The sequence below is a fragment of the Myotis brandtii genome, unplaced genomic scaffold, assembly GCF_000412655.1.
Source record: "Myotis brandtii unplaced genomic scaffold, ASM41265v1 scaffold6, whole genome shotgun sequence".
Taxonomy (NCBI): domain Eukaryota; kingdom Metazoa; phylum Chordata; class Mammalia; order Chiroptera; family Vespertilionidae; genus Myotis; species Myotis brandtii.
Window position 1 is genome coordinate 205646 of NW_005370271.1, and position 26941 is coordinate 232586.

Below are 26941 nucleotides of genomic sequence, written 5' to 3' on the forward strand. Positions count from 1 at the left end.
GGTTTTTGGTGAAGTGATATTGTGTTGGAATTTTTCTGTGAAAACTTTCATTGGCTTGTGTTTTATAATAAACAGTTGTATAGATCTTTTCTCACTGGACAAATTACTTCCCACCCCTAAATTGTGTGTGTCTATGACATAATTAAATTCCAAAAGTTTAAAGACATTTTCATATTATCTGTGTGTTCTCTGATGATAAGGTGCCTTGGAAAATGTGAGCCAGTCTTTTAAAAGAAATGCAGTAATCATACATTGATTTTAAATGACCCTGTCACACGTGAAAACAAATCAGATTGTTGCTCTTAATGAGCTTTTCAATTTACTATTCAGTAGATCAGATAAGTGGATTTAAGAGGTAATGATCCTGTTTAGTACTCAAGCTTGACTGTCAGATCCTAGTAGTGGAGAGAAATCCCTAGGGACAAAAGCGTTGACACAGTTCTAGATGGGATAATGGGAATCAAAGCTAATGGATGATAAAAGGAATGGTGCAAGTTACAAGGATAATTGTGGATTAAAGCAGTGCCATGTGTCAATGTTGACCGTTTTTTTCTAGTATCTTATTGGGTCAAATCGGATGCTTGAGGAACTGTTTTGACAGCAGAGCACAACAGACGCCTGTCTAGCTCTCTCCTTTCTTGAGCGCCAGGGACACAACAAAAAGCCATCAATTTAAAAAATATATATTTTAATATTAAAATGTTTGAAATCACATTTTAGTTATTATATTTTATTATTCAGTGGGCATGGATAAAATCAAAATTTGATTAAGCCTGAGTTTTGCCATAAACAAGCATTTATAGAGTCTTAAAAATATAAAATCTGATTTTACAAAAATACAGTACAGAGCAGGGGGGGAGGATGGACACCCAAACAACTACAGTGAACAGTAGCATGACAGGGGACAGCTCACTGCTGAGGGAGGAGAGATGACTTTTGAATGGGAATCGGGAAGAGGGGGAAGAAGGCAGATTCAGGCAAAATGAAGCACTTGAACTCATGGAGATCCGAAATTGCCTGAGAAACCTGTTACCCAGCTGCATTTATTTCATTGTGGCTCCATGTTAAGGGAAACGGTAGAGGAGAAGTAGTTTGGGGGTGAAGTTGTGAAGGGCCTTGTATGCCAGTAATCATATCAACACCAATTTTTCCAAGGGACCCAATTCTCTCCCACCTATGAGAAAGGTTCGAGATCATGGTGAGATAGGCAACTTCCCTTTCTACATACCATTCTTCCTTTGAGCCTGCCATGTGCTTAAAAATTTCTGATCATTGGGGATTGGTGGTGACTGACTTCCCTAGGTTCTCTCTTCCTAGCTCCCTCTGTTCCCCAGACATCTTACCAACACAGTGATAGCTTCAGTCGTGTAAGAGATGAAGGCCTACTCTCGTGCGCACAGTCAGAGATACAGTCATTGAAGTGCTTTTCTGTAGGGCTCAGAAGTTAGCAGAAGAGGCAACAGCAATTTGGATATCAGTTTCCTTTCTTTGTCTCTCCCCCAGCTTCTCCCCTCCACCCTGTGCTCTTTCCTTCTCCTGCCCTCTCCACCTGCCCCATCTTCCCCCTCTCTTTGCTTTCTCTTTTTCTCTCTCTCTCTCTCTGATTTCCTCTATGGGCCTGAGGAGCTTCTTTTGGTCATAGGACTTAGGTTGAAAACCTGGAACACAAGCTTCTGGTTTGAATAGTGCTTAAATCCAAATATACGAGACTGTGCAATGAACAGCCTTCCTCCCTTGTATAACCCTGCAGCTCTGGACATCCTGTGATTTCTCTCTCACCTTCATGACCTATGGCAGCATGTCAAGCTGTTGTTTACACATAAAAAACAAGGCGGAGAGAGTGAAAGCTAGATTGCCATACTGTATAGGAAATAGGCTGGTCAAGAAAGTGAGAAAACAATCACGGGGATCAAATCGCAGAAGAGAAATCCTATACAGCTGGTGTCTGGCAGGGATAGCCTGGAATCACACCAGAGCATCAGGGAGTGTGGAGGTGTTAACTAACCCACCTCTCAGCTTTGCCAGGGTATTAGGGAATATTCCATTGGCTGCCGGTGGCATTGTCCCAGTCGAAGTGGGCTATGTGTTTACCAGCTCAGTGTGGCTGGGTTGGGACTGAAATGTTGCACCCCAAACTCTGCAACCAACGATCCCTAATTGGAAGCTTAGTGGATTCCCAGGCCCCGATGCACTCTGCAGAGACTTCTGAGCCTGGAATTTCAGTTTCAGTGTGAAAAGTAAGACCTATCTCTGTTATTTGGGGGAGTTTAATCGAGGGATATTTGAGAATTTCTATAAATTCTTTCGCTTTATTTTTGAAATTATTTTTTATAACAGCCTAACATAGTCCTGAATTATTTGGCGGTTTGCTGAAATCTGGAATGGATAGAAGCTTTGTGAATGTTGGAGCCTTTTACCGAGGCACTCCAGTGTCTAGCCCTTCACGTGCATACGCCTGTCTTTGAGAAAGGAGGGATACTAGTTCCCTCTTTGGGGAAAAAAGTATGTAGTGTGCTGGGAGTAAAATGAGTATGTGAGAGGGGTGTGTATGTGTTTCAAAATAAGTAAGATGCTTCCCGGAAGAAAAAGTTGGTAAATTTTAAAATTGTAAACATTTTTTTAGATTCTTCATTTGCTCTCCTACCTACTTCCTACTTTAGTGTAGATGCAAGCAAATACCTTACTTACAAGTTAAATCTTCCATTTGTTCAATGTGATAGTCTTTTGAAAATATATGTTAATGATAAAGTTTTTAACAATTGTTTTCATGCAGGTATATGCCCGGATGTCAGAAGTGCTAGGAATAACAGATGACAATCACGTTCTAGAAACATTCATGACGAAAATGTGAGTTCCTGCTCTGGTTTTTGATTTTTCTTTTGTTGTTGATGGTTTGAATCTAATAGACCTTTTACTGTGTTTAAATCTCTTCATAAATATTAATTTTCTTAATAAAAGACTTTAAAAATTGAGTTTTAATTCTTAGGATGATAGCATAGTTTTTAATTGAAACTTAATTTCTCATATTTAAAGTTCACCATCCAGATGACATTGTTATTTGTCATGGTCTCCACACAACTGCAGTGTGCAGCATCAAGACATGGTTTTACAAAGTTCACAGACTCTGGCTCTTCAAGTCAATTGGGTAGCATTTTTTTTTTTTAATTTAAAAGAAAACACCCAATTTCGAAGACCGAGTGAAGAGATTTTTGCAAATTAGAATCATTGAGAGAGGTTTGATTACCTAAGGACAGGGCTTTCATTGCCTCCAACAGGAAGCTATGGCTGTCAGAGACATATTCATGGAAACTGAATTAATTATCCTTACAGTACTAGCAGAATTCACTAGTTCCTAGTCATAGATAAAACTTTTACACTTGGCCTAAACTGGTGTGCCTCCACTCGGCATCCCACTTTATCTGTGTAACACATAAATAATACTATCTTGCTTCCAGAGAATAAAGCTAGATAAACAATCATAAGCATAAGAAGTGAGTTTTGGAGCCACAAGTTGGATGGTTTGTTTCTTGGGAGTAACTGTGAGCCTCTATTTGACTTCCTTGTAGCTCCTGCTATCCATCCCCACATATGTTTGTTTCAGATACAAACTTAATGTTCTTCCTGTGAAACACTTAGGCAGCTTTTTCATTTATAAAACTAAATGTATAGAATTATGCACCATTTGTACATTGACTGTATATATTTTGAATGTGCTATAAAAAGAATAGAATGGAAAATGTTCCATTGGTATTTTGTGATTTAGGTCTTCTAACTTACATGAATGTATGTTTATTTCCATGTTTTCCCTGTACAAGCAAATACCTTACTTACAATTTAAAACTTTTTGTTTATATTTAGTGTTACAAACCTTAAATACTGGGGAAGATGTGAGCCTGTAATTTCGAGGACTCTTCAGTTCCTAAATGACCTTTCTGTTGGATATCCTTTTTACTATATATTTGATCATTTATATGAATAGCCTAACAAGTGCATTCCATTAGCTAGGTATTTTTAATAAGGTCAAAATGTTCTAAAGTATTACCTTATAAAAATGAATTTCTAAGAATCAATATGTCTTTAGTAGTGTTCAGGTGAAAAGAATATTCTTTTCATTAGTTAAGAGGCACAAAGGAATTAGAAGAAAATTTTAAGTGTTTTGAACACTTTTGATTATTGGTCCTATCAACTCAACATCTTATTTACTCTAAAATGAGACTTCCCAGTACACATTAAAATGTTTATAATTTTCTCTCATTAGCAGATTTTTAAAATCTAAAACCAGACTCATCTTTTCTTATTAGGTTAATTGATAATACTGTCGTGTTTCTACCAATGAGAGAGAACAGTGTAAAAAATAAATGTTGATTTAGTTAACCACTAAGATTAGCTATTATTTTAATATGAAGATAACTTCCTGAAAATGGGGGCATTGGAGAGAAATCTTTAATGTAGGTTCACTTCAGGAATATGTTTGTATTAGTTAACTTTAAAATTGTGTTTCTTGGCAAGCCATAAAAGATTTCCAAAGTATTAGACACCCACTTTTGTGCTGGAATTTAATATGCAACTTTTTATTGGAAAATAATCGTCCTTGTCTGGCAAAATCCACCATGCAATATTTCTGTTAGTAGGTATAATGCAATAAAGTCAGGGAGGGCTATTTATCACTACAAATTTTGAGGATTTCAGGATTCTTTTTATTATTTTAATATATTTCTTTGATATTAAATCAGAAAAATGATAAATTACACCTGTCCAGGCTGTTTTTCCTTTTTACTGGAAAGTGATGTACAACCCAATTCCAGTGGTCATTTTGGCTTTTTAAGATATGTATTTTTTCTTATTAAAAAAAAACCTGAACCTGTATTTTTTTAAAAATAATAATGCTGAAATACTCTTTATTTCTAACATATGAAGTGGTTTATAAGTACTTCCTAGTATTGCAAACTCTGGCCTTTTCACAATGAATTACTCTGAGAGCATATTATCTAGAAAGAAACCAGTTATTTTATAGCACATATCTATTGTTTCGATTTACCCTATCTTTTAGGTTGAAATTGAAATCTAATATAAAATTAATTTGATTTGTATTCTTTTTAGTATAATTTGCATAATGCCTAGTTTATTTGTGTCTGCTATTAAGATCCTTCTCCTATCTCCTTATATTTTGTATATATTATTTAACCCTACAATTATAACCTTTTGTCTTATAAGCTATTTATTGCATTTGAGCACTTCCTAAAGTTACTAAAAAATCATATTTTCAGAAAACTTATTAGATAAAAGTTTAAAAGCTATAACATTTTAAACTAACGGATACGAATGGTTTCAACCGGGGTACATTGATTTATATTTTTTAACAATTATTTCAGGTTTGCATATTTAGAAATATATATTAGCTCAATTTGATTTCAGTGCTCAGTTATTTGAATTATAAATCATTATGTCCCTTCTAGCTGATCAGTCATGAAATATCTTTGAATTCATTTACATAATGGAATATGTGAGTGGTGTATCTATTTCAGTGCAGTTGCTGGCTACTTAATGCATGTTTTGTTGTTTCCTATCGATTTCTTTATTATAATTTGTTTTTAAGTCCTGATTTTTAAAGCAATACATTATTTTTGTGTTAAAAATAAGATGTTATGCTTCAGAAATAGAAACAGTATACAGGATAAAAAATCATCACTGATTGATCCCTGTTAATGTAAATATGTTTATATATTCATATTAAAATATTAGTAACGGATGAAAAGCATGTTATGTTACAATAAAGTGTTTAAATGTTTCTTATGACTTTATAATGCATATTTTCAGATAACTTTTTTTCTGTTTTTATCTTCTTCAGAGTGAATCTTACTCAGTGTTTATGGTCCTCAAAGCCAGTTTCTGAACTTTTGTGTCCTTGTGTCTGACCACTTATTTAGCATTGAAAACATAAAGATCCTAATTTTTAGGAAGTCCTAAAAAAAAGCCTGTGTTCATTTACCCAAAGGTAGTAAGTAGCCTCAAACTATAGTGACCTTCAGAATCACTAGAGTTCTTATTGGAATACAAATGCTAGACCTCACCTCCAGATTGAGGTTTTGGGACATGTGAGACTGAGCCCTGAGAATTTGCATTTTCAGCAAGTCTCAGATGATGCTGGTGGCTCAGGGACTGTACTTTGAGAACTGCCTGAAGATCATTAGACAATAGAATGGGATGTCCTAAACAGAAGTCTCGTTCTCCTTCCATTCTCTATAGGACTTTGTCTTCGCTAGGAAAAGGCGGCCTACCTCCCTAAATAATAATGTTTGTGAGGAGGCTGCCAATATGTGAAGTCCCTGGATTTTAACTGGAGAGCAAGTCTTGCATTTTACCCCAAGGTTTCTGTTTGCCAAATTTGAAGGTTTCCAGATTGTTTAAAACTATCATAATTTTAAAATCCAGAGGCCTTTTTCGATAGAAAGTTTGTCTTCCTATCAAATTCATTACATGGGGCATATAAAATCCATGTGGCAAATACATCTGAGTAACTTTTTAACATAGTCTTTAAATTCCCAAGACTACATTTCCCGACTTCCAGATTCCAAGCAGTAGCTTTTCGGACATGCACAGGTGAAATGGCGTGCCCTGGGCAGCCTGCCGCAGCCGGGCGCAGGGGTCCTTCTCCTTTGTGAAGTGTTTTGCAGGCAGAACTCTGCTTTCTATCTGGGGAAGGGATGAGATTGCTCAGATGACAGAACAAGGAAGCTGCTGGGAAAACTGGAGGAAATGAGGGTCATACAGAGCAATGAGACAGACTAAACCTATGGTAAATGCCAAGAAAGAAGGAAGCAAGGGTTGCATTTCATCCAAAATTCTATTTGTTTATTAATCATTATTTCAAGCTGTTTGTTCTTTGAAAAATATTTGATCAATATTTCTATTGCAATTTGCTTATTTGCTCAAATTTACAGCAGTGACATGTGTCTAATTTTGGGTTTCAGATAGATAATAATGAGAATGGATTTTTATTTTCTTTTAGGCCCTCTGTTGGTAGTTGCCCTTTATTACATCATCCTCAGAGCTTTAAGAAAACTCAAAAATATCTTTAGCTTTTTAAAACAGACCCCATAAAAGACTTCTACATTAATTCATGAAAGTATCCAAACTCATTTTTACCCTGTTGTTACTCTTAACGTCAACAGTTCTTAGGATTAATAACTTATCCATATTACTCCAAGACCACCTACATAATTGACCGGGCCCAGACAAAATGAACATGTGGGGTGCCTTGTTCCTAAGTTATTAAGAATTTCAAAACCTCAATAGCAAAGCATTGAGCCAAAGGCAGGACCGTGTGCAAGTTCCTGTACACCAGGATTTGGTGAATATAATTCCTACCCATGTGCATCTTAGATCTACTTATCTATTAGTTTATTTCAATGGTTTTCATGTTTGCAAGCCACAGAGTCTTATTTCCTGTCCAAACTACTTAGTCACCCTGATTTTATTTTTCAGCCCCAAACCTCTTCCAGCTTCATTTGTCTTTTAAGTGCAATAAACTAGAACAACATCCTTATTTAGATTTAATCTTGAGCAAGAATAAAATAGTGATTTTTTAATTTAATTCCATACTCATCTTAATGATTTACTTTATCTTACTGGCCTCTTTCAATTAGCAAATATTAATTAAGCATTTGCTCAGTACAGGGCAGAAGGACAAATGAGACACAGTCCCTGCCTTCACAGAACTGATTCTGATTCCAGACTTCCTTTCCTATATTTCTACTAAGAGCTCAAAGAAGATTGTATTGTTAACGTAAAAACATTCAAACCTGTAAAGAATTTTTGTGAGTATATTTGAGCCAAACTGTCAACAATTGCCGGGAAGCAGAACCTCAACGGATTGAGATAATGCTCCAGAGAATGGCGGTCTTTCATCTATTTTTATACATTGCAATCAAAGGAGGGGATGTAGGTGGGTTACAAGAAATCCATTGGTGATAGATTAGAGAGGCGGGAGAAAGCAAAACGGGGGTGGGGGGGGACCCCTGGGATTGGATAAAAAGTAAAATGATAGACACATACTTAAGTGAATGCAGGATAGTTAACAGTCAACAATTAACATGATAACAATAACAATGAAGGAATGTGTGGTATCTGTCCTGGGCCCAGGCACATTAGGTTGTGCCCAAGGAGTCCAGAAAAGAGAAATTACAAGTTATGGAGACATTTCAAGGATATGTTATCATAGATGCAAAAAGACAATAGGCTCAGTTAAGGTAAAGATTGACCTTGTCAAGGAAAATGCCGGCCTAGGACATGACTACCCACCATAACTGCTTTTAGTTAAAGTTTTAATTTCAGACCATACTTTGTGGTTACTTGAGGTCTTTAAGTTTGTAAGACTGCCATGCAGGCCTTCCCTGAGCTTGTCCGGTTAGCATGTGGCTTTTTTTTTTTCCCCCACAGTATTATCAACAGAGTTCCTTTTTTAAAAAAATTGGACTCAAATAAATTACATACTAAATTTCTGAAAATCTACACATTAAACATAATGTGGGTATGTGACATTTTGGTTTGGCTTTGAGTGAGCTCTTTTTAGTCAAGGTCATTTAGACATAGCTAAACATAAATTGTTAAGCATGCAAGTAATATGCAAACCAGACATCCTCACCCTGTCACCGATCTTCCCACCCCTGGGGTGCATCCTGAATGAGGTGAGGGTCAGGAGAGTAGAGGATGAGAAATGAAGCAGAAGTCTAGAATAAAATAAGGGTGAAGGATAGAAGGAATGTCTGTTACAGGAAATACTTAGCAATAACCAGTAGTAGTTCTGCTTTGGTGAAACAGTATTAAAATGTATTGCTTTATTTCAATGAATACCACCATTTCCAGATGGCTTTGAGAATGTTAAATAAAACTAGCTTCAGCATACATCCCTCAGGCATACGTCTATTAACATTTCTCATCAAAAGAAATGTTGATTTATTTTTCTGTTTTCTGTCTCTATCATCCATGGAAAAGGCATCCCATAATTTATCTGCTCTGTTTGCTTTTATACTAGGATCAAGTGTGAGAATCCTTTCTACTCTTCTGTAGCCAGCTTATTCAGACCTTCACGCAGTTCTTTAAATTCTTGCCTCACAAGATTACCTTCCTTGAGTCTTGTTTTAATCTGATCATTTATCTTCCCAAAAGCCCAGAATTCCTTCTACTTGCTTCTCAGGTCAACGTAAAATTATTGATTTGAACTTGAGTCCTTTAATGGTACTTGACTTATTGAGTTCCCATAACTAATTTCTGATCCACCACTCAACCACAATTTGTACTTGATACTTTTCCTTGGGCCAAGGAAATTCATTTTACCTCCCCCTTGACACCTTTCATGGTCTTTCACTGAATCACCACCTATGCTGTTCTCCTCATTTGACCCATCATAACTCAATTTGATGTCTTTTAAATTTTTTTAGGTCTTGCTGAAGACTTAGTAAAGCCATCCTGCAATAGTTACAATCCTTAGTCATTGTGTTAACTGAAAGAACGTGAACAAGTCATGTAATTTCTCTGGGGGCTCAATTTCTTCATCCGTAGAAAGGGAATATTATCTATCTCTTAGGATTTTATATGGATTAAATAAAATAATAAATACATAACAATATATTTGTACTATCTAACAAAAATAAAGCACCTGGTATTACTGACCCTATCATGTAGTAGGTGCTCACTAAATAGCAAGCCTTCATTTTCATTCCTATCATCTTTAATTTTCTTAATGTTCCTGAAAACCTAGTTCTTATCTGTATATCTGAGGATGAATATAATATAACTTGGTATTGGCCAGTTCTCTCTCTGGTGAGGTTTTAAGTTATTAGAGGACATTTGAACATATTGTTACCCCTCTTACTGGGTGACTAAGCCTTTAACCCCTCTTCCTTGTACATGATTATTAGTATCCCTTAAGATGCCTCATTTTGGTTACACCTATTTGGAGTTTTTAGTTTAGTAGGGTTTATTGGCATAACCCTGTTTGTGAAATAACTGAACCAATAGTTCAGTAACTATACTTTGTACCTATCTACAATAAGTTCAAACATGTAATTTTCTTATCCGTGAACTCTCTTTTATCATCGGCGTCTAATTCTATCTACAAAAACTGTTTGTAAACATATATGACTTTTAAATAATCGACTAGATTAAATGTGCCATCATCCACCCTCTTGTACTTAGTGAATGAATATCATATTATTACACTATTCCTTTGATTCTCAAACAGAAATTTCTTGACATTTTAACACTTCTGTAAATCAGATGTCTTACAGTTGAAGGTATTTTTAAGCATCTTGTCTTTCTTAATAGCACCTAGAGTTATGTTTCTTATAATCAGTGGTGTAGGTTTGATGAAATATGGCAGATACTCAGTAAAGGCTTGATACCATGAATTGAAGTTGTACTTGTTGCTCCTGTGCCCATCAGCTGCTAAATTAAAGTGTGTGGTACTCCTGTAATTTAAGAAAACAGTTCATTCTCAATTTCGTTATCCTCCTCTTTAAAGGATACGTGGATACAGAAAGGAATTTTGTTCGGTGAGTTACTATCAGCCAGGCTATGGAGTTTGCTCAGTCTGGATGTGATGAAAGTTCATTAATGAATTGGTTCCTTCCTGAAAGAACAGTTTCCCTGTTCCCTCTGGGACTTAGTTACAGCTTCAGTTGTGTCTCAAGAAGCTCATAGTCTGTGCAGAATCACTGGCCTCTTTCAAATCAAATGGATATGATGTAACTTAGTGAAAAGAACTTACACTTGACAGTCAAAGTTGGACTTGAATCTTGGTTTTACCATTACATGTTTTGTGTGTGACCTTTCCTGAATTCTCTCACTCATGTCTCTAGACTCCTGCTGTTGCTGTTAACCGCCATCATCACATTCACTGTAATGTGCTATTCAGAAAGCCACGCAGCTAAAATGCTCCCACCAACTAAAATTTTATGCAACTTATAAAATCCTAGAAAAGAATACAATAAAAGTATAAAAATCATAATATGATTAGCCATTTGCCTTTTTATTTTTAGTCCTCACCCCCGAGGATATGTTGAGAGAGAGGGAAGAGAGGGAGAGAGAAACATCAATGTGAGAGAGAAATATCCATCGGCTGCCTCTTGTACACACCCTGATGGGGGATCGAACCCACAGCTTAGGTACATGCCCTGACTGGGAATTGAACCTGCAGCCTTTTGGTATATGAGACGATACTCCAAACAACTGAGCCACCTGGCCAGGGCTCCATTTGCCTTGTGTGTTGTTGTTGTTGTTCTAAAACATTACAAACCCTCTTAAGGACCATAACTAGCTTTAAATTGAATTCCTATAAGGGAATATAAATATTCTGATGAGCTCTCATTTTTTTCTTTATTGAAACAATATTTACTCTTAATCATTTGTTCTTTAGAATATAATTAATTAAAAGGCAGTGAGGCTGGCCTTGGTTCAAAGTGCACAGATGCAGTTCTGCAGAAAGTGTGTCTTTGGCAGACGAGAGTCTTCCTGTGAATGTTCTGTTTATTGCTCCCATAAATATTCTGTTGTCAGAACAGGACTTGCTGTTTATTAGCAGCACTGATAGGAATTTCCTATTAATGGCAGCATCCTGATTACCTACAGACCCTGTCAGTTTTAACTTTGCAATTCTAAGAGAATTGTATTTGGTAATTACTTAAGGTATTTCTTAGTTTATTGACCCCACCCTGTTTAACTGAGTGAAGTTTGAGTGGCAGTTCTTCTGCTCAGTGATTTACACCGGAAAAAAATCAAATGTGCAGCTTCGTAGGCAGGGAAAGACCTGCTACCTGTCAGCCCTGATCTCCTTGCCCTTCAGCCTGCCAGGAACACTCAGTTCATTGAGCACCCACTGAACACGGTGCAAGGAGGAGAGCGCATGGATGCAGCCCTGTCCCTGCATCCTGGCGTGGAGGTGAACAGATGTGCATGCCTCATATGCCGCTGGAATGGTGGCTTTAGAGTCCAGGGGACTTGGATCTAAGTCATACTAGTCGTTTCTCTTGGAAAGTTCTATTTAATGTTTTTGATTTGTTTTTTCATCTGAAAAATAGAAGCAATACTACCTATCTCATGGGATTGTGAGAATCAACCTTGTAAGTAGTAAACATTCTGTAAACGTTGATTCCCTGCATCTTTGTGTCTTCTTCCCTGGTTTAAAATTGAAAAAGACATTTTCATCATTTGATCCTCACAACAATCCTGTAAGACAGACAACTTGAGCATAGGTTTCATCCTCACTCGTTGGAGAGGGAAAGTAAGGCTCAGAGTGGCTGAGTATGGTGCTCAGGCACCTCCAGCCCACTGAATGGTGTGGTTAAGCTGAAAGCCCAGGCTTCCTGACTTGTGTTCCAATGTGTTTTCTACTCTTTTACATCCACGGCTGAGTGACTAAAATCTCGAGTTAGATTTCAGTGTCCCTGTACGGAGGCAACAGAGAGAGTTCTATACTTGGAGACGATGTGAAGGCAAAGAGTCAGCGTTTTCATGGGAACATGAATGGTGCCATTTAAGGTTCTTATAGCCTGCAAGAGGGCATGAGCAAGTAGGCAGGGATCCACCCAGAGAGGCCCCGGGCTGTAGCAGAAAACATGTGACTGGATAAAGTAAACGAAGAGGGTGTTTTGATGACAGCGTTAACCAGAAATTCTTTAGGCCTGTGATCATGCTTATGATTTCGTAATGTTCTCATCATGCTGATTTCGTAATGTTCTCGTCATGCGTTGAACTGTTCGGATGATGGTTCGGTACAGTAGAAAGAATGTGGTCTTTGGAGTCAAACCTCAGTTCAGATCTCAGCACTATCCATCCATAACTGTGTTACCTTAGGCAAGTAACTTAATTTCTCTGTGCTCGTTTTACCTATGGACTAGAAATAAGAAATAATATTTTGCACTCTAATTGTGAAGATTAGGTGAGTTACACATGAAATTCCTTGGACGCAATAGGTACTTGAGAAATATTAGGCGCTCTAAGCCTGACCTTCAGTCCTTGATAACATGCAGTCTGCTACGTCCTCCTGGCTGTATTCCCATCTCCTTCATCTGAAGCAGGCTTTCCTTAAGTTTCTAACTGAGCTCATTGTTTCTTAGAATTGAACATTTTTCTCCTTTTGATAGCCTATCATGGGTCTTTTATCATTATTTTATTATGAAGTAATATTAAGTAAAGAGAAGTTCTCACATTACATCAAAAATGTAAAAAAAGGTCAGTTTTAATTTTCCACTACGAAGGCTTTAATAGTAAAGAAGTTTTTGTCTTAATTATAAAATTAATTCTTCCTCTCCAGGACGAGAACATGTATAAGATGAGAAAAGTAATTGCACTGGTTAATAATAGATTGCCATTCTTAACAGTCTGAAGGACATTTCTCTAGGACTACTCTTTCAAAATAATATTTATTCCTCATAAGTAGGCATTGGTGCCATTGTAATTCAGTGTCACTTTGTGAATTATTACCTGTTGATAAGACAGTTATATTTCGCCAAATTCCTTAACTTCTATTACCTATATCCTCTTAAAAAAACTGGTGAAGATAGATGCTGTGAAGTTCATGCTAAAAAATCACACGGTGAGTCTGATTTCCTCTCATTAATGACTAGAATTTCCAGGTGGCTTAGGTAAAGCGTTTGTAACTTGGCTGCTCTTTTGCTTTCATTAGAGTGAACACTTCCCCTTCCTCGGCATCAGTGACAGTGACAGGCTCAGTGACTTCAGGTGCCGAACAACCTTCTACACAGCCCTCACTCGCCTTCTGATGGTAGATCTAGGTAAGGGTAAGAATTTAAGCTGATTTGATAAGGATTACCGGTATACCTGTGGATAAAGACGGGAAATGCTTGAGAGGACCACATTTAACTTACCGCATTTGCCACCTCCAGCAGTTTTCTACAGCTTTCTAAGATTTGAGCGCTCACTTGTTAACATCAGAACCAGAAGACAAATCTTTGTACTTAAGGTGGTATTTTTCACTTCAAGTAGTACTTGCATTAATTCTTTACTTCCTCTAAATTTATTTTCCGGGTGTCCTTTGGAACATTAATTTTACTGCTAGGAATCTACGAACAATCTTAAATACAGAAAAGCTTTGCATACAAAGATTTTCTTTATAATGACATTTAATCTAAAGAAAACATAGAAACAATGTAAATGTCTAACATAGGGAATTGTAAAATTAGGCACACCCACTTACTTGATGGAGTAATATATGGTCATTAAAAATAACAATTTGAAGACAATGCAAGACATGACATGTCTCTTATAATAGTAAGTGGGAAAAGCAAGGTATTACACTATGCAAATGGTATGATCATGCCTATTGGGGGGGAGGAACAATACATCAAAAAAGACTTAAATGAAATTATTCAAAAATGTTAAATGTTGTCTTTGAGTAGTGGACTATAAGTAACATTTCCTCATTTCTGATTACCTAAAATTTTCTTTAATGTACTACTTTTATAATGGGAGAAATTAACTCGTGTTTAATTTTTTCATTGAAAGCTAACGTTAGCCAGAAGTATCCGCAGGAAGAGGGCACCTTAGGGAGGGACATTACACCTCTCTATGGGGACCACATTACCCTCAATTCCCATTGTTCTCCATGTCTGAATGCTGCAGGTTAAATTAATCAGTTTATAGACACATGAGAGAGAGAGAGTTAATCAATGATGATATTCTGAGAGTATAATAGTGATATCTTTTCTTCCTTTCTTTTGCAATGTATTCATTAATCCATCATCTTAAATACGAATTTTTAAAAACGTGATCATACAAAAGGAAAGAGATTGAATAATTTTATTTTGCATGTAAAAGGCACTGATCTTCGTAATTGGAAGGTGACCAAGACCTTCTCTGCTTCACACCTGTATTTTTTTTATGCATTTCAACAGAATAAATTACCAGAAAGACGAACAGCCAAAACTTGAGAGAAATGCAACTAGGATGATTAAGGAGCTGAGCAGGATTGATTTCTAAGGAAAGATTAAAAGGGCCATGTATGTATAACTTGGCTAAGTGACAACTAGGGCTAGAGGCAAAGGGAACTGTCTATAAATATTTGAAGAGTGTAAACCAGGCATGCAAAACCCAATCATCTGCTACCAGGCCAGTGGGAGATCCAGCTGAGTGACAGCTTTGCATACTGCACACTGGCCTGTGCTACGTCTTGGCTGCTGCCTTGGAGAGAAGAGGAGCAGGCCAGGTATACTGTCATTGTTCTCAGTAATCAGTTAGAGGGCACACTGTGCTGAGCTCTGAGGGCACCACAAAGACCTTGCCATATTGGCCCCTGCCCTCAAGGAGCTTGCCCTCTTGCTTCCTGGTTGCCCAAGCATTAAAGATGATGATGAATCCCTTGTCTAGACTGAATTCTTTCCCAAGCCTTATACATGCTCTTTGGATGACTCTAACAGATAGAGTGAAAGAAATGGGGAGACCAAAGTTACAGAGAACCACCTGGAGGAGGTTTCCTAGAAGTAGGACCCTATCACCCACATCTTCAGGACCTAGCAATGGAATGGACCGAGGTCCTTTTTCATGAGGTCAGCATAGATAAGAACCCCCATAAATCTGGGGACGCTTAAACAACAGGACAGCACTGTGAGTGCTCTCAGCACAGCTAACTTAATGCACTGACAGTTGGTAGACCCGGTGATGCCCAGAAGTGCCTGGCATTGCACACCCCCTTTTTGAAGATGACTTCTATATGTGCTTAGTGTTAACTGTGAGGTCTGAGAAATTGAAGTAAACGTATATAATTTTGAATAAGTAGTAGGACTTTATTAGCTTTCACCAGATTTCTTTGAAATATTTAACCCATAACAATATAAAGTATACATTGACTTTTTTTTTAGTTAGTTTTTTTGAGGTAAATAATTGTTATACTAGAGGCCCAGTGCATGAAATTCATGCACTCGGGCGGCGGCGGGGGGGGGGGTCCTTCAGCCTGGCCTGCACCCTCTCACAGTCCAGGAGCCCTTGGGGGATGTCTGACTGACAGCTTAGGCATGGGGAGCGGGCCTAAGCCGGCAGTTGGACATCCTTAGTGCTGCTGCGGAGGCGGGAGAGGCTCCCGCCACTGCTGCTGCACTCGCCAGCCATGAACCCGGCTCACGGCTTCTGGCTGAGCGGTGCTCCCCTTGTGGGAGTGCACTGATCACCAGGGGGCAGCTTCTGCATTGAGCGTCTGCCCCCTAGTGGTCAGTGTGCATCATAGCAACTGGTCATTCTGCATATTAGTCTTTTATTGTATAGGATTGCAAGCACTTTTTAGATACATTGTAAGAAATAGAAGAAAAAAACAGGCTATGTGGAAGTACCTGTACATGGTAGGTATTAGATATAAATAAATTGAATTGGATATAGATAAAATGAAAAACAAAAGCAACTGCACTCCTGGAACTTGTACATTTTTTTAAAAGAAATTCTTTCCTTATCAGTGTTTTTGCTTTTAAAATAATGTATATTGTAAGCATCAAGTGATGGTTTGTGGTATAAAGCATCAAGGCTTCTTTCCCTCATTAAGAACCAGAGCAGCTCTTCTTCCCAAAACATGTTGAACTCCTTCAGTTTATGGGCTTTGTCTTGCCCAGGCTTTCTGGCCCAATCTCAGTATCTCTACATTGTAAGCACTCAATAAGTTCTAGTGGGAAGCAGGACACACAAGTGCACTGTGACCAAGATGCCATCACCTGGGCCCTGGAGCCAGCTGCCTGTCGGGTTCTCTGGGAGTAGCTTTGACCAATGGCTGATTGCTTGCACAATGATCAGCTGCGCTTGGCCACTCTTGTGCTGGATCAGTTGTTTGTTGTTTTCTGTTGAAGAGAAAAAGTGTTGCTACTTCACAGACGATCACTTGTAGGGTGTTGTTGAACAGTTTTATTCTTTGAAGCCTTATCTCACAAACTAGGCTGTAGGATCCCTGTGTGTATGGTTTTATGGTTTTCTATCCTGTGTTCACTGTCACAGAAACCTGGAGAAAAGAGAGAGTGCTCTTGCCAAGAGCAGCACAGATCCATGTATTAAAGAAAGAAGAAAAATATTAGGTAATGAGAAATCTGTCTCAAATTAAATGAAGAAACATTTGAGGAGGAACTAGTTATAACACTGATTATTTTTCTTTTTTCGTAAGAATCTACTAGGAAAAAAACACCTAACCAACCTGCTAGCAAACCATTGGATGTGATTCTTGGATAGAAATATAAAATATATTCTAATTGAGTTCTACAGAATAAATTAGATATGTTTTGTGTATCAGCCTTGCACATTGGAGTGATTAGAAATTAGGTGTCACATTAATTGATACTTACTTTGAAATGCATCTTGGTTTCTGTTCAATAATTTGTGCTTTGTATGAATTTAATCAGATGCTATGTGCCCCAGGTTGTATTTCAGATGAAAATGGGGTGGGGGGAGCATTGGCAATAAACAGTTGTACGGCGATTTTATCAAATTGCTCCTTGTCTAAACTAGATGGAGTAAAGAATTGAAAGCATTTCATCATCAGAATGATGATGTTTCATGTTGGCAACATATTTTTTGTATTCTAAGAAATTATGAATCTACATAAATTCCCTTCGTGAGATAAGTTACACACAGAAGGAAATGGGTGACCGACCATATGTGCATGCATGTTAGCCCTTCCAAGAATCACTTAAAGTTCCCTAGGTTATTTTTAAATTAACTTTGTCAATCTAATAAACTAAAGCAAAGATAGTATTACCCAAGCCCGTAAATGGAGAACCTCCAGGGAGCTGTTCAGTCTAAAATACTGGAATAAATAAAAACCTTCTATTTTGTTTAATTTGAAAGGAGGTGAAGTCAGTTGACAAATACTGGAGAGGGGAAGTGTGGAAAAGAGCAGTAACAAGGCTTTTTGTTTTATGGAGAACTAAATATTCATTGCAAATTAGGTTTCTACCAGCCACACATTCAGAAATGCTCAGTTCACTGACAGTTGCTTTCCTTGGACATTTTATGAGCCTTATCTTGAACTGCTCAGATAAGAAGCATGCTTCCCTCAGATATTCAGACTCTAAGATGCAGTTATATGTTTTCATGATCACGGAGATGCTAATATGAAAATAGAGTTTATAGTCATGAAGAGACAGTTCTCTCTATAGGGATGAAAGTAGCATAGCATCCATCCACCTTTGTGGCTGATGACAGGTACTTGGCACCTGAAGATGTCTCTAGCTTACATTTGAGAAATATTAAATAACAAGTAAATGAGTTGAATAAGAAAGGAAGACTATTCTAGAAATAGCTACTAAAGATAGAAGTAAAAATACAGAGAAAGGAAACTTTCCTTTTCTTTAGTAATAATAATTAACATGTTTACACATTTACGGTTGGCAAATCATTTCACATACATTATACTGTTTGATCCTCAGAACAGCCGACATGAAATAGATATTACATTGTTTACCTGTTAGACAGGTGAGGTACAGAGATTAAAAGACGTGCCCAAGGTCAGTCATGTACATTGTAGCCCTCTGACCACACATCCTCATTCACTTTTGCTAAGCTGTTACTTCACCTTTTACTTCGCAATCAATTAAGAAAAGTAACTTTCGTCTTCATTTTTAGGTGAACTATTTGAACTGAATGATTGATTTGAGGCTTGGGGGCAGTGAGAAGAAGGGAGAAGGGATTACTTTCCCAGCTTCTATCAAATAAACAGATTCGTGTTTATTTGCCCTATATAGGTATATTACAGCCCTATGATCAGTGAAAGTCAAATAGTTTTTAAAATGTGTCCTTATGTCTAATGATTGGGCAAAGCACGTTTTTTCTCATAGATAAAGGAACACAAAGGGAAATAGCCAGAGGATCCAGCAAGTGAGAAGCTTGATCAGAAGTAGCTAATGTTCTTATAGGTGGGAAGACTGCATCGACATATCACTTGTGTCCATGACTTGGCAGAGACTATCTGGAAAGTAGACCTTGGGGGTTGGGGGGCAATAAGGGGTAAAGAAGCAGCTGGAAATACTTAGAATCTATAATGAGATCATTAAGACTAATTAGCTGGCCCTGTAGGCAGAAAGCAGCCCATTAAGTCCAGATCCAGTTTTAATAACTTACCTGGTTTTGAGGGTAGAGTCCAGAGCACTCCAGGGAATAAGGTGCCTCAGGGATGAAACTGGAAGGTAGCTTTCTTAGGGAAGGCGAACACTAGTCTGCAGTGGGTGCTGGAGTTTTCCTCTGGGAGCTAAAATAAACATTCTGGTTCCCTAGGGAGAGGAGTTAAAGGGAGCCTCTGTTTTTTCATCTGTTAAATGGATATATGTGCCTTGAAGAGTCATGCGGCCTAAGTAAGATAAAGATGTGTGCAAAGGGCCTGGGACAATTCCTGTCACAAAACAAGTACTCCGTGTATATTAATTGAGACACAAATATTTATTGTCAGCACTATTAGGGACACTGACTGCCACTGGGACCTCAATACAGTGCAAGTTCAGTGCCCATACTGCAGCTGCTCTACCCTCAGTGCTTGGGCACAAGCTGAGGGCACCTTCAGCTTCCTGCCCTGCCTGAAGCCACAGGTCATATCAAAGCCTGCCAGGACTCCGAGGCAGTTTGGAAGGAAACTGAAATGAAAACCCCATTCTGGGATCTAGCTAAGCACATTTCTCAAGACCTGCTGTCCTAGAACGTTAAGGTGCTGTCCTTGGAAGCACTGGCAAGGAAGAGCAGGCGGTGTGGGCCTGCACCTACGCAAGGGGCCACTCTTCCGAGATTACCCCAGGGACTTGGTTCTAAGTGGATTCCTTTCTCGCTCGCTGCCTCTGAATCTCCTTGTTTCTCTCCTCTCAGTTCTCCTTAGTTGGAACAGAGGCATTAGACCTGACGTTTACTGACTATATTAGTTTCCTGTTACCACTGTAACAAATGTAATGACTTCAGTGTTGCAAATTTATTACTTTGCAATTCTGGAGGTCGGAAGTCCGAAATGGGTCTCAATGGACTAAGTCAAGGAAGGCCCATGGCCCTGTTTCTCCAACAACATCGGACCAAGTCCTTCTCGTGCTGCCTTCTCTCTGGCTTCCCCCTGGCTCCCCTAACACTTCCAAGGACCTTTGTGATTACATGGGACCCCCTTGCATAACCCAGGATAATCTTCTATTTTAAAGTCCATTGATTGGCAACCTTAACTCCTTTTGTCATAGAACCCAAAATATTCAAAGATGCCAAGGATTAGGAGCAAATGGACATCATTGAAGAGCCATTATTCAACCTGCCATATAGTAAATCCTAGTAACTATCATCATAGTTGGTTACCATCATTTATTATTACCATGATTATTTCATTACTTCTCCTTGGCCACGCCCCAGCCACCAGTAATTCAGTTGCTATTTGCATTTGAATTTGAGGAAATGAAATTTTCACTGCTCTGCATACATTTCAGGGGGTGGTGAGGGGTAACCAAACACTGATTTTTATTGGTGGCGGTTTTGGGGGTTTATTTTTTATCTTTTTGAGATTTAAATATCATAAAATCACTCTTCTAAAGTGTACAGTTCAGTAGTACTAGTATATTTAGAATATTCACAAAGTTTTACAACCATCAACATCTAATTTCAGAATATTGTTATCACCCCAGAAAGAAGCCCTGCTCCTTAAAGTCGTCTCTTCTCATTATTCCTACCCCCCACCCCTCACAGCCGCTAATTTACTTTCTGTCTCTATGGATTTGCCCATTGTAGGCATTTACTGTCAATGGAATCCTATAACGTGGCCTTTCTGTCTGGCTTCTTGCACACAGCATGTTTTCCAGGCTCATCCATATTTTAGGGTGGATCAGTACTTCATTGCTTTTTATAGCTGGCTAATATTCCTTCGTATGAACATACCACAGTGTGTGTCTCCGTTTATCACTGATAACAGTTGGGTTGCTTTTTCCTTTTGGCTGTACGATACTTCTGCTATGAATGTCGTGTGTGTGTTTTTGTGTGGACATAGGCTTTCAGTTCTCTGGGGTATGTATCTGGGAGAAAATTGATGAGTCAAGTGGCAATTGTGTGTTTAACTTTTTGAGTAACTACCAAACTGTTTTCCATACTGACTACATCATATTATTATTGGCTGCAGTCAAAACAACAAAAAATGCTAATAGCTATCATTTATTAAGTGCCAAATACTAAGCAAAGGGGTTTACAGATATTTTCTTATTTAATCCTTACAGCTAACTTTGTGAAATACAGTAGTCTCTCCTTACACGTGCGGGATATGTTCCAAGACCTGCAGTGGATGCCTGAAACTGCAGATAATACTGAATCCTATCTATACTATGTTTGTTCCTGTAATACACACCTATGATAAAGTTTAATTTATAAATTAGGGTTAGTGAGAGATTCACCACAATAATGAATAATAAAATAGAACAATTATAACTGAACAATGTACTGTAATAAGAGTTATGTGAATGTGGTCACCTGTGTCACGGGACCCCTTGCTGAAGTCTTCCTGTAGGTTCCTTGCTTTCTGGGGCACCACGTCACCATTAATCAGAACACATTTTCTGCTCATGTCTTCCACCCACAAGTTTAATGCCTTCTCCATCTTAAGCACTCATCATGCACTATGAGTGTAACTTTTGCTGTTTTGAGGTCTAACAGCATAACTAGCACGAATTTCTTTTCCCTTCACAATTTCATGGATAGAACATTCATTCTTATAATAGACTAGTGACTCAATGCACAGATTTGTGCACATTGAAAGGAAATTAATTAGAAGGTGGCTGGCAGGGCAAGACTGGGCTAGACGGGCCAGACATGCCCTGGAGCCAACCTCCCACAGTCCCTCCCCGGCCGACTGTACCTGGTGGCACCAGGACTCAAAAGGCGTCTGCGGAGTGAGTGGGGTCCCTCCAGCAGGTGGGGTCTCTCAGCCTGGCCTGTGGGGATTGGGCCAAAACCAGCTCTCCGACATCCCTCGAGGGGTCCCAGAGTGTGAGAAGGCTCTCTGCAAAGTTGTTGTTGTACAGGGTGTGGAACACAAACGCAGTGGGCAGTAAACCAGATTCGGGGCAACAGAGCCCCAGCAACAACATATAACCCATGGCCGAAGGTGGAATTGCGCACTCCTGCGAGGAATTGGGCTCCCTCCTCTCTGGTTTCAGGGTGCATCACCCAAGAACCGCTGCTGCCAAGTCATTGCAGCTCAGCAGCTCCTACGGTGAGCGTCTGCCCCCGGTGATAGTGCATGTCATGGCAATCGGTCGGACAGAGGGAGGGACACTTAGCATATTAGCCTTTTATATATATATATATATATATATATATATAGATCTTAGCAACCTCAGCATGTGATTTTTTTTTCTTTATTAAGTCAAGAACTTACACTTCTCTCTGGTATCTCCAAATTGCCAGCAGCACTAATCCTGTACTTTGGGGTCCCTATTAAGTAAAATAAGGGTTAGTTGGACACAGCACTGTGATGCTGTGATAGTAGATCTGACCAAAGTGGCTCCTGAGTGACTTTTGGATGGGTAGCATGTACAGCAGAGATACGCTGGACGAAGGATGGTTCACGTCCCGAGCAGGGCACTGCAAGATGGCACAAGATAGCATCATGCTTCTCAGAACAGCATGCAATTTAAAACTTATGAATTGTTTATTTCTGGAATTTTCCATTTAGTATTTTTGGACCTTGGTTAACCACAGATAATTGAAACTGTAGAAAGTGAAACCACAGATCAGGGGATCTACTGTAAATATTATGTCTCTTAATTACAGATGAGAACACTAAGGCTTAGATGAGTGAAGCAACTTTATCCAAAATCAGGCAGCTAACAGCAGGAGAGCCAGGGTCCAGGCTTAGAACTTGCAGAGCGTCCACTCCTTCCTGCACCCTCATCTGCCTGCAGTGACCATTGTCACTGTCCTTGTGCAATTCTACATTTAGAAAATACTTTAGGGAAAAAAGAGGACATATGTAATACTTTCAAAAATAAAGATTTTTTTTTTTAAAGAAAATACTTTATCCTAGAGCAGTAAGATTATATCCTATATAATAAAGAGGTAATATACAAATTGACCGTCACGCCCTCGCACAAGATGGCTGCCCCCATATGGGCACAAGATGACCGCCACAAGATGGCTGGCAGGGGAGGGCAGTTAGGGGCGACCAGGCCAGCAGGGGAGGGCAGTTGGGGGCAATCGGGCCAGCAGGGGAGCAGTTCGGCATCAATCAGGCTGGCAGGGGAGTGGTTAGGGGGTGATCAGGCTGGCAGGCAGAAGCGGTTAGGGGCAGGCAGGCAGGCAGGCGAGCAGTTGGGAGCCAGCAGTCCCAGATTGTGAGAGGGATGTCCGACAGGGATCGGGCCTAAACCGGCAGTCAGACATCCCCCAAGTGGTCCCAGATTGGAGAGGGTGCAGGTTGGGCTGAGGGACACCCCCCCCCCAAGTGCATGAATTTCATGCACTGGGCCTCTAAAGTGTGTGTGTATTACATATTTAAGGGTTTGATAATGTTTACTTCAATTAGTTTCTGTATTATTCTATGTCAGGTGTTAAGAAAATAAGGGAGTTTTAAAACTCACCTTTATTGAGCAACTACTTTTCATTCAAATACAGTATTTCCCTAATATTTGCAGGCACTGTTGTAGGTGCTAATACTGTAATACTGGTACTACCACTACTGTTTATTGAGAATCTTCTATTTTTCATGTGTTATAACATTAATATTCACAATAAGCTTAAAAGATAGGTATTTTCATCCTTATTTTGAAGATGAGAAAACTGAGACTCAGAATGTCCAAAGTTAACTAGTGGTTAATTAGGCTCTGTTTACGCAGAGCCTTCCCTACGTCATTCTCCTTCCCTGAGAAACACAAAGATGCATAGTCTCAGCTCTCTGGAAGTGAAAGCAAAGATGATGTCAGTAATTTACATACATATATTATAAATTTTATCTCATTCAATCCCCAAGGTAACTCTCATCAAACAGTGGTAATGGTGGAATGACGTAGGTGGTATTGTTGGTATTATTATCAGCTATATGCCTAAACGCTTGCAATTCAAGGTCTGCTGATAATTGCGATCTGTCATAAAGTCAGAGAACATGCTATGGGAATGAAGGGAGAAGGGGGAACACGGGCAGTGGGACTCAGGGAGTGCTTGCAGGGGAGGTTAGCTCAGGCATTGGGAAAGTGATCATTTGACCTGGGCTTTGGAAAATAAGAATGGCTTCTCTAAAGCTTTCTAATGTTGTCATCAGTTGTCTGAGGGTGTATTTAAGAGGAGTAATTGGTCACATAGCCATTGACAGAGCAGGGATTATAATCTGGTCTGCTTTACCCTTCACCTTGGATCCTGGCCCTTGTCCAGAACAGCATACCAGGAAAGATTTGTTGGTCTTTTGACATCTCTTTGTGAACAAAGCTAAGTCCTGGTTCTGTTTGACTCTAGAAACAGATTATGTAAGGTTAAAGGGAAAAGAAAAGCCGCAAAGGACCGGGGTCAGCCAGGTCACCTGCTCCAAGTCAAAAGATGCCGATTTGCCCTACCTGGTTCAGTGGATAGAGCATCAGCCTGTGGACTGAAGGATACCGGGTTTCATTCCCATCAAGGGCACATGCCTGGGTTGTGGGTTTGATCCCCAGTAGGGGGTGTGCAGGAGGCAGCCGATCAATGATTCTCTCTCATCATTGATGTTTCGCTCTCTCTCTCTCTCTCTCTCCCTCTCCCTTCCTCTCTCTGAAATCAATAAAAATATATTTGTATATTTTTTAAAAGATGCCAATTCTGCCTTGATTGTGTGTGGCCTTGGACCTCAGTTTCCTTATCTGCAGAATGGTGTATAGGCTAGTGTTTCTCAAACATTTGTATGCATCTGAATCACCTGGAGAGTGTCTTCAAACAAAAATCGCTGGACCCCACCCCAGAGTTTCTGATCCAGCAAGTGGGAATGTCCATCTAACAAGTTCCCAGGTGACGCTGATGCTGTGAGGCCAAGGACCAAACTTGAGAACCACTGGTCTCTTCTCTGAGATCGCATTTCCTCTCTAGTGCTCTATTTAAAAACTAACAGCATAGAAATCAGGGGCCTGGACCATATAGTTCCACCTCCAACTGCATATGCTACCTTGAGTAAGTCACTCTGCCTGTGTCTTCATCCGTGAATTAGGGCTCTTAGTTCCCTGTGACATAGGATGAATGAGAGAGTCAACTCCCACTTAAAAGAAACCCCTTTTGAAAGAATACTTCATAAATTGTCAATTGTGCATATCCATGTATGAAGACTCCACTTTGCAGAATTTTTGAGGAAACCTTTAAAATGAAAAAGCAATAGAAAATGTCTCTCCTCCTCTTTTCTATAAAGAAAAGGAAGTTTGATGTAAGAGGAAGTGTACCCATGGAGAATGTACTTAAAATCCAAATGACCCAGGAGGGACCTCATCCTATTTGGCAGATAAAAGTTTCCCTGCCATCTAGTTAACAAATTAATAAAAAAAGAGCATAAATAAAAGGGAATAATAACTTAGAGCTAAACACCTGAGTCCGTGAGCCCTTCAGGGCCTTGGCACCCAAAGAGAAGGGGAAAGATCCTTGTCTCAGAGGCTTTGAAAGAGGCTTTCCTTGGACATTAGGGAAGCTCTGGGGGCCCTAAGAGCGAAGGGCTGACATGCCTGGGGCATGAGTCTGTTTGATCCAATAAAGAGTAAAAAAAAAAAAAAGTCTGGTAAGTAATTTTGCTATTTCATTTGGTGCAAAAAGAGAAGGCAAAACGGAATAGTCAGTGAGCCAAAGCACAAAATGGGGCAGGATGTGAATGCAGGCCGACCTTCCCCGGACATTTCTCCGCCTGCATGAAGCGCTCACTGCTGGGGCTCACACACAGTAGCGTGCATTTAAACCATGGTGACCCTTTTGTGTTTTTTGATAGGCGAAGATGAGGACGAATTTGAGAATTTCATGCTGCCTCTTACAGTCTCTTTTGAAACAGTATTACAGATATTCAACAACAACTTTAAACAAGAAGATGTGAAGGTGGGTTTGTTTCCAAACAGGAGGAAAGGCAATTTTGTTCATTCTAGAATCTCCAGGTGCAGAAGAAGGTGCTGCATGTCCACGTGTGCTCTGTGCCTCTTCCGCATCTTGGCCCTAACTGCATTTGTCTTTCCGTTGTACTTTTCATATAAGTGTTGAAGTTAATGGGCTTTGAGATCAGCGATGAGTTGGGACAGTAAGTTTACGATTAGGTGACACAGACTTGTCTCTCATTGCAGTTAATGTCTTTAAAAGAACATTTCTCGTGGGCACACCCCTTTAAGCATCCCTGTCCTCTCATCTACCCTGAACTGTATGTTTCAACATATTGATATGGAAGAATGCACAAACATACACATGTTAAAACACTACATCTCTAAATATTTTTTAAACAAGAATTTATATAAATCAACACTTTATTAAATGGCTAGGCATATATGTATAAATAGGAGCTGGTCTTGAAGTATTGCATTCTTAAACTGAACAAAGTGATTAGGATAACTGATAGCTAAGTAAGGTTTTTATGTGCCTGTGGGAGCCATATTAGGATTGATTTGACAAGTCAGTTCAGCTGTGGCAACAGTCATAATATCTAAGACAACATTATGTTTTATTAGTAAAATCCTTAAGTGTAGCAAGCTGTTTGTGACAAAGCAGCCCCATATTTTAATGTGGAGGATGGGGAGCACAGGGTCTGCTCAGTCGGAAGAGCATCTTCTGAAATTATAATGTGTCCAGGCCGTATTAAATAGATTGACACTGATTATTATTTGTAAGAAAGTAATGTAGTCCCGAAAATGTAGGCGCCTTTGCTGGTGATGCTTGAGTCATATTTTATCATTATTTGAAATAAGTTGACCAAAATATTAACCATCGCTTTGCATGGCTCCTCTTCTCTCTACAAAAAAAAAAAAAAAAAAAAAAAAAA

The 26941-nt window shown here is 39.1% G+C and overlaps 1 protein-coding gene across 1 annotated transcript in view; it reads left to right on the forward strand.

The window, feature by feature from the left end:
• Positions 1-26941, forward strand: part of RANBP17 (RAN binding protein 17) — a 220837-nt gene that overhangs the window by 131128 nt on the left and 62768 nt on the right. Inside the window, exons 16-20 of the mRNA XM_014550316.1 lie at positions 2774-2847; positions 3859-3939; positions 13531-13594; positions 13685-13793; positions 25910-26013. Coding sequence (XP_014405802.1) covers positions 2774-2847; positions 3859-3939; positions 13531-13594; positions 13685-13793; positions 25910-26013 — 432 coding nt within the window. The remainder of the gene's footprint in view (positions 1-2773; positions 2848-3858; positions 3940-13530; positions 13595-13684; positions 13794-25909; positions 26014-26941) is intronic.